The sequence below is a fragment of the Elephas maximus genome, chromosome 26, assembly GCF_024166365.1.
Source record: "Elephas maximus indicus isolate mEleMax1 chromosome 26, mEleMax1 primary haplotype, whole genome shotgun sequence".
Lineage (NCBI taxonomy): Eukaryota > Metazoa > Chordata > Mammalia > Proboscidea > Elephantidae > Elephas > Elephas maximus.
Window position 1 is genome coordinate 34,456,411 of NC_064844.1, and position 12,177 is coordinate 34,468,587.

The 12,177-nt window shown below is 38.9% G+C and overlaps 1 protein-coding gene across 4 annotated transcripts in view; it reads right to left on the minus strand.

Annotated features, from left to right (window-relative positions):
* The window catches only part of TTC27 (tetratricopeptide repeat domain 27), a 291,976-nt gene that overhangs the window by 106,378 nt on the left and 173,421 nt on the right, over positions 1-12,177 (minus strand). For 3 of the 4 annotated variants that reach the window (XM_049870400.1, XM_049870397.1, XM_049870398.1), the window contains 2 exons: positions 6,342-6,437; positions 4,377-4,499 (listed from right to left, as the gene is read on the minus strand). The exons of the other annotated variant lie outside the window; for it this stretch is intronic. In XM_049870400.1, coding sequence (XP_049726357.1) covers positions 4,377-4,499; positions 6,342-6,437 — 219 coding nt within the window. The remainder of the gene's footprint in view (positions 1-4,376; positions 4,500-6,341; positions 6,438-12,177) is intronic. 4 annotated transcript variants of the gene reach the window in all.

Below are 12,177 nucleotides of genomic sequence, written 5' to 3' on the forward strand. Positions count from 1 at the left end.
GAACAGACACTTCACTAAAGAAGACATTCAGGTGGCTAACAGATACATGAAGAAATGTTCACGATCATTAGTTATTAAAGAAATGCAAATCAAAACTACAGATTCCATCTCATTCCAACAAGGGTGGCATTAATCCAAAAAACACAAAATAATAAATGTTGGAGAGGTTGTGAAGAGACCGGAACACTTATACACTGCTGGTGGGAATGTAAAATGGTGCAACCACTTTGGAAATCGATTTGGTGCTTCCTTAGAAAACTAGAAATAGAACTACCACACAATCTAGCAATCCCACTCCTTGGAACATATCCTAGAGAAATAAGAACCTTTACACGAACAGATATATGCACACCCATGTTCACTGCAGCACTGTTTACAATAGCAAAAAGTTGGAAGCAACCAAGGTGCCCATCAATGGATGAATGGATAAATTATGGTATATTCACACGATAAAGAACAATGATGAATCTGTGAAACAATTCATAACATGGAGGAATCTGGAAGGCATTATGCTGAGTGAAACTAGTCAGCTACAAAAGGACAAATATTGCATAAGACCACTATTATAAGAACTTGAGAAATAGTTTAAACAGAGAACAGAATATTCTTTGATGGTTACAAGAAGAGGGAGGGAGGGTCAAGAGTTTTCACTAATTAGATAGTAGATAAGAACTATTTTAGGTGACGGGAAAGACAACACACAGTACAGGAGAGGTCAGCACAACTGGACTAAACCAAAAGCAAAGTTTTCTGAATAAATCAAACACTTCGAAGGCCAGCTTAGCAGCGGCGGGGGTATGGGTACCATGGTTTCAACAGAGAAGCCCTGAGGGAGCAGGAGACCAGTGGGATGCAGACCCCAAATTCTCATAAAAAGACCAGGCTTAATGGTCTGACTAAGACTAAAAAGACCTCAGACATCATGGTCCCCAGACCTGTTAACCCAAGACAGGAACCATTTCCAAAGCCAACTCTTCAGACAGGGATTGGATTTTTTATGGAAGAGAAAATTGATACTGGTGAAGACTGAGCTCCTTGGATCTGGTAGACACATGAGACTATGTGAGCAGCTCCTGTGTGAAGAAGAGATGAGAGGGCAGAGGGGGGCAGAAGCTGTCCGAATGGACATGAAAATGGAGAGTGGAGGGAAGGAGTGTGCTGTCTCATTAGAAGGAGAGCAACTAGCAGTATATACCAGGGTGTATATAAGTTTTTGTATGAGCGACTGACTTGGTTTGTCAACTTTCACTTAAAGCACAATAAAAATTAAAAAAAAATATATTAGAGGACCATAAGTTCTCTAATGTAATAAGCACCTTTCTATGTACTTTACATACCTTACCTCACAAAAATCTATGAGGTAGGAGCAAATGGAGGCATAGAGGGGTTCATTTCCTTGCCCAAGATCACCAAGCTAGTATGTGGCAAGGTCAGCATTGAATCCAGGGAGTCTAGGTCCAGAGGCTATGCTTTTTTTTTTTTTTTTAATTGGGCTTTAAGTGAAAGTTTACAAATCAAGTCAGTCTCTCATACAAAAATTTATATACACCTTGCTATACACTCCTAGGAAACCCTGGTGGCGTAGTGGTTAAGTGCTACAGCTGCTAACCAAAGGGTTGGCAGTTCAAATCCACCAGGTGCTCTTTGGAAACTCTATGGGGCAGTTCTACTCTGTGCTATAGGGTCGCTATGAGTCGGAATTGACTCGACGGCTCTGGGTTTATATACTCCTAAGTGCTCACCCCCTAAGGAGACAGCATACTCCTTCCCTCCACTCTCCATTTTCATGTCCATTCGGCCAGCTTCTGCCCTCTCATCTCCCCTCCAGGCAGGAGATGCCAACACAGTCTCATGTGTCTACTTGATCCAAGAAGCTCACTCTTCACCAGTACCAATTTTTTACCCCATAGTCCTGTCCAATCCCTGTCTGAAGAGTTGGCTTTAGGAATGGTTCCTGTCTTGGGCTAACAGAAGGTCTGGGGACCAATACCACTGGGGTCCTTTTAGTCTCAGACAGACCATTAAATCTGGTCTTTTTTTGAGAATTTGGGGTCTGCATCCCACTGTTCTCCTTCTCCCTCAGGGGTTCTCTGTTGTGTTCCCTGTCAGGACAGTCATCGGTTGTAGTCAGGCACCATCTAGTTCTTCTGGTCTCAAACTGATGTAGTCTCTGGTTTATATGGTCCTTTCTGTCTCTTGGGCTCGTAACTATCTTGTGTCTTCATTTTTCATTCTCCTTTGCTCCAGGTGGGTTGAGACCCACTGATGCATCTTAGATGGCCACTTGCTAGTGTTTCTAAGACCTCAGAAGCCACTCTGCAAAGTGGAACGCAGAATGTTTTCTTAATAGCAGATGCTACGCTTTTAATCACTATGCCATGCTGTCTCTCAAGTAAATAATAAAAAACAAGCTTTGAGATCCTTGGCTAATCATGAGGGGCTCCCTTTCTGATTCAGAAAAGGAGGGGGCTGGAAATAATAATTACAGAGTTCTCTCCCAGGAATAAAACGTTTTAATTGTATAATCATCTACAATAAAATTTTACACCCATGCTGTTTTCTCCTTAAGCCAATATAATTTAAAGAACTTCCCTGTCATTAACCGATTAATAAAAGGGATGTAAATTTTTACTATTAGTCTAAAATAGACTTGATTAGGAAGGTATTTAAGAAATAGACACATATATGTACTTGTACCACAACTTCTCCTTTTTTAGGGAGACAGCAAAAGATAGATAAAACTGATGGAATTTGTGGGGTTTCCTCTGTTTAAGCACTGTACTTATGACAAAAATTTACCCATTTAAAATTTTAGTCCAAAATTAACATGATTTCAATGTGTCAAGTTTTAATGACTGCTTACAATGCAGGGCCCCTTATTCTTTTTAAAATTCTGTTCATTTATAAGGAGAAAAACAGTAGATTAATAACAAATGCCAATATTTCAACATTTTCCTCTTGACTCAATTCGAGGGCTTAACAAGTCTTCTGTCCCAAGGGAGTCATCACACCATTTGGATTTTCTTACACAGGCCTGGCCTGCTGCTCCTAGCTGCCTCCCTTCATGCCCACAGCCTCTGGTCATCAGGCAACCCAGCAAAGCTTGAAATAATTTTTAATATTTCATTTTGAAGTTGTCCTACAGGAGAATAGTAAGGGGAATATATGAAAATGCACACTGTCTTCAAGGCTTTCAGTATTCATTCTTTTAGGTAAAATTCATATGACATAAAATTAGCTATTTTAAAATGAACGACTCACTGACATTTAGTACATTCACAATGTGGTGCAACCACGACCTCTATCTAGTTCCAAAACATTTTCATTATCCCAAAAGGAAACCTCATACCCTTTAAGCAGTTACTCCCCACTCCTCCCTCCTCTAAGCCTCTAGTAACCACCAATCTGCTTTCTGTCTCTACAGGTTCACCTACTCTGGATATTTCATACAACTGGACTCATACAATATATGCCTCTTTTGTCTTTCTTCTTTCACTTAGCACAGTGTTTTTCCTGTTCAGGTTCAATCATGTTGAAGCATGTATCAGGACTTTGTTTCTCTTTATGGCTGAGTTATATTCCATTGTATGTATATACCACAATTTGTTTATCTATTCATCCCTTGATCAACATCTGGATTGTTTCTACCTTTGAGCTACTGTGCCATTCTTTCTTAAATGTCAAATGTTCAACATAAACACTCACATATCGATTTTGAATTGCTTTTCTCTTTTATACATTACATACACATTCTTACACATAAAATAAAACAGATGCTGTCAAGTCGATTTTGACTCATGGAGATCGTATGCGTGTCAGTATACAACTGTGCTCCATAAGGTTTTCAATGCCTAAATTTTTAGAGGTAGATTATCAAGCCCTTCTTCAGAGGCACCTCTGGGTGAACTTGAACCCCTTACCTTTTGGTTTGCAGCCACATGTATTAACCATTTGTACCACCCAGGGACTCTTAAAATAATCTATCCAACAGATCAGAGAAAACATTTTAAAAAATCCAGGGAGAACGTGAAAAAAAAAGGAATACAAGTGAACTACTGGCAAAAATAAGAGTCAAATGATGGCACAACACTCGACTACTAACCGAAAGGTTGGTGGTTTGAACCTACCCAGAGGCATCTCAGAAAAAAGGCCTGGCAATCTATTTCCAAAAAGTCACATATTTGAACACCCTGTGGAGTAGAGTACTACTCTGCACACATGGAGGTGCCAGGAGTTGGAGTTGACATGACGGCAACTGGTTTGGGTTTTTTTTTTTTTTGGTGTATTGGCAAAAATGGGCTTAAAAAGCAAACGAGTTAGAAAATGATTCATAAGGGAAAGCTCTCACCAGTACACAGAATTTTACTATTACGTACCTTCCCACGCTGCCCAGCTCTTTCATAACAAATGACAGCATCTTCCCACATTTCTAGTTTCTCATATATCTGAAGGGCTGAACTGGTACATCCCAATTCAAAGAGTAAACCTGCAAGCTGGCGCTGGAAAATCAAGTTAAAATAATTAACGCTTTTTTATGTAAAGAGAGATTCCTGTTTAACTTAGAAGTATACTCAATCTGCCTTTTTAAGGATCTGCTCATTGTATAAGTGCATAATGTTTACAATTCAACCTCTATAGGGAGTGAGGAAATAAAAGAAAATATAGGAACAGTTTGAAGTACTCAATATATCAATTTTTTCCCAAAGAACTCAGAGAGCTTAACGAACAAAATCAATATTTCTTATCTAGAAATTCTATATATGATAATCTTTGATTTGTAAAGATGAGAACCAATAAATTGACAAAAAAAGGACTCTGAGCAATCAATATAGACGACATAAAGCACACTATACTGGTAGCCATATACTTTATTCATGAGGACATCTCTGACTCCTTCTTACTCAAGTCTACTTTGGTTTAAATTAAGCACATTCTAACAAATTTAGCTACCTGATTTCCCAGACAAAAAGGGGCCAGTAAACTTTCAATAAATACATTAAACGATAAATATATTGTGGTTCAAAAATGGTCCATCATACAAGAATGGAAAAAAAAAATTAGGAAGGTTAAAAAGTAGGTGAGATTGTTGAATAAGGTGTAATTTTTTTTTTTTTTTTACAGCAACATGTTAAAAAAAAAATCAGCACAGCTGTGCTTATAAAAATACCTGGGGTGGGGGCGGGGGTGGGAGAGAGGGCCTGGGTGGCAAACAAAAGTAGAAAGTGTGTGTTACTTGCATAAAAATACAGTGTTATTAAATCATCTAGAAACCTCTGGCTGGTACAATTTGACCCTATGCCATGAAGGGCTCTGAGAGTACTATAACTACTTAACTTCTCTGTGCCTTAGCTTCCTGATCTATAAAACGGGAATACTTCACACAAAGTTGTTACAATAAAATAATATGTGTGAAATGCTGAGCAAAACGCACAGATCATACTAAGTATGCAATAAATGTTGGCTGCTATTAAAAGATATACCTACAGCTCAATAAAAAGTTTTAAGGAAAGGAGATTAGTGGACTAAAACTCAGGAAACCAGAACTTGAGCTCATTAACTGCTGTGTGATCAACCTTGGAAAAGTACAGTCAATAGCACTAGGCCACAATTTTCTCCTCTATAAAATTAAAACTGGAAGAGATGCCTAAGTTTAGCCTAAAATTTTACAAATTAGGGGCACCACACCTGTAACACAGGAGGAACTTGGGGGCCAGGGGCTAGACTCTCCACCCCAACATGGGGCTTGGGAACTACAACAGGTATTCTCGTACCCTCAGAAAGGGCAGAGCAGACAAGGATATCCTGCAGTATATAGTATCTAATAAGTGCTTTTTTTCTTTTTGTAAACAAGCTGGTTAAAAGGTTCATTTTCTGGCAAAAAGTCATCAAAGGGCTTTTTAAATATAAAAATTTTGAAAATAAAAACATACGTTTCTCCTATTATTTAATTTCTAGAATTCTAAGTTAGTTCTGGAAACCCTGGTGGCATAGTGGTTAAGTGCCACGGCTGCTAACCAAGAGGTCACTATTCAAATCCGCCAGGCGCTCCTTGGAAACTCTATGCGGCAGTTCTACTCTGACCTATAGGGTCGTTATGAGTCAGAATCGACAGCAGTGGGGTTTAAGTTAGTTTTAAATTCTTTAAAAATTCTTAAGAGCCTGTTATCACCTTAATCAAAACAACAATTTGAAGTAACTGACAATCCCCAGCTAGATAAATTTCATTCTTTTCACTGAAACATTTGAAAACTCATGCATAAATTAAAAATTATTTTCTAATGCACTTCCTTTTCTAGTGCTAAGTATTTTCAATATCCAATGACAACGACAACAAAAAATACCTGAATGGCCCAGTGAGGTGGTACTTGACAGCAATAGAAAATCTTTAGACGTTCCAATACAGATGTAGTCTTATCTTCATATTGGTCTGCAAGAGCCTAAGCACATATTACGATCAGCATCTATACACACAATAACTTTTTAAAACAGTCTTATAAAGTTACATGAACATAATTATAAACAATAAAGAACTCGGGTCATTTCGATAGGGTGATAGGATGCATCAACATTTTCTTAAATTTCTTCAAATTTTAAACAAACTTTATAATCTAGTCAAGATTTACATTTTACACACACCCTACCAGGAAACAGTTTTTAAAATCAAGATTTCCTATATTTGCTCTTTCAAACAACTAGTCTTATTGATCAGCCTTTTTAATTTTCTATGAAAAACAGTCCTTTAGCATATCTATTTCATAACTGTAATGCTAACTCTAAATACCACTTGGACAAAGCTACTTCTAATAAACCATACAGAAATCATATGAAGAACTTCATTTAGGACTATATTCTCAGGAATAAAGTGAAAGATAAAAATAGGTCTATTTGATCACAGAGAGTGAGTGCTTTCACTCTTCAGCTACAGAGCTATCAGGCTGGATGTTCATTCATGAGAGGGCACCTATACAGTGCAGTGGGCAGCTGCAAGCTGCCTGCTCTGAAGAATCCCCCCGATGTACCAAAATACCTACAGTGGTACTGAACAACGGAACTCTCCGAAGCCACATCAAGAAGCATACTATCAAGACGGCTGACTGTAAGAAAAGTTCCAGGGTCAACTACAAAGTAAAAGGCTGGCATTATTCAGTGCTGCAAACGATTAACATGCTCAGCTGCTAATCAAGTTGGCAGTTTGAGTCCACCCAGAGGAACCTCAAAAGGCCTCGTGATCTACTTCTGAAAAATCAGTCATTGAAAACCCAATGGAACATATTTCTACTCTGACACACATGGGGTCACCATGAGTCAGAATCAACTTGACCGCAACTGGAAAAAAAAAAATCCATTGGTCAGGTGACCAGTCATACAAACAGCTCAGATATACAACATCAAAGTGAGTACAGCCACACGCTGGCATTCCAAGGCAAACATATGGACGGCAGTGCCATTACCGTGAACATCCTCACCTGCTTCTTAATTTATAATTCAATTTATTAAGTATACATATTTTTCTAATACTATATACTTAGAGCTTCTCTCAACTCTGAATTATCATGTCCTATTTTTATTATGCATAATGCATATACGCATAATGGACATGTTGTGATTATGTAAAAGAATGTCCTTGTATCTGAGGATGATGGAGCACTGTGTTGGCAACTTACTCTCAAATACTTCAATGTACAAAAGGCATTTGTACTGTACTAGTAACTTTTCTATAAGTTTGAAAATGTTTCAAATTTTACATAATACATTTAAAAATTTGAAAATTTCAGAAAAAGTAAAAGAAGTAGCAAGTTCAAGAAAATGACAGCAGTCTAACATATCCGAGTAAAAGCCCAAGACAAGGAGATCAGATTCTGAGCAAGGAAAATGCTCCTAAATTGAGAGTTCTCTATATCATATTCCGGGGGAGACACATTTGTTAGTCTAAGAATATCCTGTCGATGAATTATTGTTCATCAGGTGAAGTGCGTGAAAATACTCATTACATTACTTCTTTGACAATTCAATCAAGACAAACAGAACAAACTGAAATATAACCAGACTCCTAAACCATCTCGGTCAATATATTTTTAAAGCTTTCGGGTCTCGCTTCACAGAAACTTAATAGCAAAAAGGTTGCATGCTTCTCCCCAAAGCTGTTTAGTTGTGGGAAGGAGGGTAGAAGAGATTAACTTCTGGCTGAATACACATGGTTATAATACATAAATAAAGAGCTCACTGAATTACTCCATAAAAGGGGAGCAAATTTTCTTTATCAGTCTTTCTGGAAAGAAAAAATAACTAATGATCATTTAATAATAACAAAAGCAACACCACAAAATTTACTTTTACTAAATCCTATTAAATTCTGTTGTGCATAGGGTCGCTATAAGTCGGAACCAACTAGACAGCAACTAACAACAACAAATCCTAACTATAAGTCAAATTTTAATTTTCAAACAAAACTCATGTTTGCTGTAGTTACTGTATCTAGCTAAAACATAGGAAGGTCTCAGAAAATAATTCTTGATTTATTAATACACAGATTTACTAAGTACTTCAGACACTCTCCAATGTGACATTGGAAGGAGTAGAGAGAACCAACACTTATTTGAGCTGGGTACGAGGACAAGCACCTGCACAACTACAGTCACTCTTTATAAGAACCCGATTAGGCTATATGTATAATAAAAACTGGGAAATTAAAAACAGACCTCTTAAGCTATTTTCACTTCTACACAGAATAATTATTCTACACCTCTATCTTAAACATGACAACCACATAAAGAGGATTTAACCAATGAGTTGCTATCGAGTCATTTCGGACTTACAGAGATCCCATGTGTATCACAGTAGTATAGGTTTTACAGTGGCTGGTTTTTTGGAGGCAGATTGCCAGGCTTTTCTTAGGAAGTGCACCTGGGTGGACTTACACTGCCAACCTCTCAGTTAGCAGCCCAGCATTTAAACATTTGTACCACAAAGGAACTCCCTACGAATAAAACCAAGAACATTAAATTGATAAGTAAAAGTAAAGGGCGAGGGGTGTACTGTTCATTTCCTATTTCCTCTAATGGGTTCAAAGTATTCTTTTTTGTTTGCTAAATCACTACAAATACAGGAACATATTTACAAGATACTTCTAGGTTTTTTTAGAGCAGGATAATTTCCAACAACTCCATCCAAAATAATTCTGTTATATTCAAATAAACTGGAGGTATAAGTAAAATGAGAAAATGCAGTAGCTGGTAAGTGATATGACCTGGGTTCCACTCTAGGTCTATCTCCAACAAGCAAATCTTTTAATCACATGGCATTCATCTATAAAATGATTTTTTAAGTAATCCTTTGCACTTCCAATATTCTGAGTAAATGGCTTTATCAAAAGAGTTTTTTTATTTCATTTCAAGCATTTGAGGAGGTTTGTTGGTCATTTTGGGCATCATTAGCTGAACACAAGTTCCATGTCCATTGCTAGAGGGGAAACTGCACACACAAATTATCTGGAAGACATTGGTAGAATGTTAAGTACTAGGAGAATGGGACTAACTGAAAGTGAAGCCTCAATTAACACTGTGTATTTAGTTTTTTATATTTCCATGGATAACACAAACTCAGACAGGTTGGCAATGTGAACCCACCCAGAGGTGCCTTGGAAGAGACCTGGCGATCTGTCTCCGAAAGATCAGAGCCCTGAAAATCCTATGGAGTGGAATTCTACTTTGTACACATAGGGTGACCATGAGTCAGAATCCACCTGACAGAAACATTTTTTTTCTTATGTGCATGTACATGTACATAAGCATCGTGCTCAGTTAAAAACTGCAACAAGCTTTCACATACTCCCAGAAATTTAGCTAAACGGCCTCTAAAGCCGTGTCCCTAATCTTTCACTTGCCACGTTCTTTCTAGTTTCTAAATCTCATGAATTTCACACCCGTTAAGTCATGAGCACTTGGTCATAAGTAAAAACTGGTACATTGAGCTGGTCTTTAAGGAAAGATGGTAATATCAAAAAGAAAGACAGATAAGCAAATATACCCTAAAACGATCATTAAGAATAGTTTCAGGCTCCCAGGACAAAAAACTAAGAATTAAAAACAAAAGAGAGTCTACTTGGGGGTTGGAGCCAATGTGGCAGAAGAGACAGATGCTTCTGTCGAGACTTCTTTACAACAAAGACCCAGAAAAACAAGTGAAACGAGTATATTTGTGACAAGCTGGGAGCCCTGAGCATCAAAGGCAAGCTTAGACAACGAACTGAGGGGCAGAGGGTGTAAGAAGGTGTTCAAAAGTGGAGAGGAATTCCCAGCCCTGAATCGCAGGAAGCCCTTAGGCACCATTCCCGGAGCGGCGGCAGCGGCGGGCTGGTACTAGTGTTTGGGCGCAGTTTCCTCAGGGAGAAGCAGCCAGCCACACAGCCTACTCACAACTCCAGAACCTGAGGAGAACAGCGCTCTCGGCAAAACCTAACTACTTGCGTAATTTTACCACGCCCCCCCCCCCCCCCAAGCCGTCTTCAGCGGCTGAATCCCTGGGCCTGAGATAGACTCTGCTGAGCACCTACAGCCATTCTTCCAGCCTTGGGGAAGGAAAAAATTTTCAATTGATGGGAAAAGATAATTTGCTAGCTGCAGCAACCGGGGGAGCTCAGGATGGAAACAGCTCCTGTCCCGGCATAAACCGTCCGTGGACCTTGAACACGTTTCCCTTCTGCATGGACCTGTGTGGGCCTATTTCAGGAGAATAGGCCCTTGTTGGCAAACTCCAACCATTTCAGCTGTGCGGTGGAGAGGTGGGTGTTTGATATTTCACATTGCTTTGCCTATTAAACAAGGTCCTCACCTACCCACATCAGGGACCTAAGGACAGGTAGCTCCACTCAGGTCACCCAGCCACCCACGACAGAGGTCCAAAGATAACTGGTACCTCCCAGTCTTTACAACACAAACTATGGGTGCCCACGGTCCCTCTGCAGAACCCACCCACCAGCACAATCTAGGGAACACAGACACATTTTCCTCCGAGGCACTTGGGGGTTGGTTCTCTGCCCCCTGCCTTATTCACACTGTGACCCCCTACTGCAATCAGATACTGGTATATATGCCAATCACCACTGCCCCTCTAAGACTGTAGGACAGAGCCTATACCACACACTTTATTTCAGCTACCTGGAAACCTGAGCTGAATTCATACAAGAAAACTGAATGGACTCCTAGACTGATACACCTCATAACAACTATAGCCAGCTGGGGACAGGACACCAGAACTCCAAAGGTGAAATTAATCAAGCTAGCTCATTCAAGCAACCCACAGGGGTATACCAAAACAAAACAAAGCAAGAAGCTACGACAGAGTAAGCAAGCATAAACTAATACAATAACTTATACACAACTTGCAGACAACAGTCAATATCAAGTCACATAAAGAAACAGACCATGATCACCTCAACAGGCTCTCAAAACAAAGAATCCAGGGATCTTCAAAATGAAAGTGCATTCCTGGAATTAGCAGATGCAGAATACAAAAGTTTAATATGCAGAGCCCTTCAAGACATCAGGAAGGAAACGAGGCAATATGCAGAACAAGCCAAGGAACACACAGATAAAGCAACTGAAGAAATTAGAAAGATTATTCAGGAACATAATGAAAAGTTTAATAAGCTGGAAAAATCCATGGACAGACAGCAATTAGAAATTCAGAAGATTAACAATAAAATTACAGAATTAGATAACTCAGTAGAAAGTCAGAGGGGCAGAATTGAGCAAGTAGAAGCTAGAATTTCTGAACTCGAAGATAAATCACTTGGCACTAATATATTTGAAGAAAAATCAGATAAAAGAATTTTAAAAAATGAAGAAACCTTAAGAATCATGTGGGATTCTACCAAAAGAAATAACCTATGAGTGACTGGAGTACCAGAACAGGGAGGGATAATAGAAAATACACAGAGAATTGCTGAATATTTGTAGGCAGAAAACTTCCCCGATATGGTGAAAGACGAGAAGATATCTATCCAAGATGCTCATCGAACTCCACATAAGGTAGGTCTTACAGGAAAGTCACCAAGACATATTATAATCAAGCCTGCCAAAACCAAAGATAAAGAGACAATTATAAGAGCAGCGAGGGATAAAAGAAAACTCACCTACAAGGGAGAGCCAATAAGAATAAACTCAGACCACTCGGCAG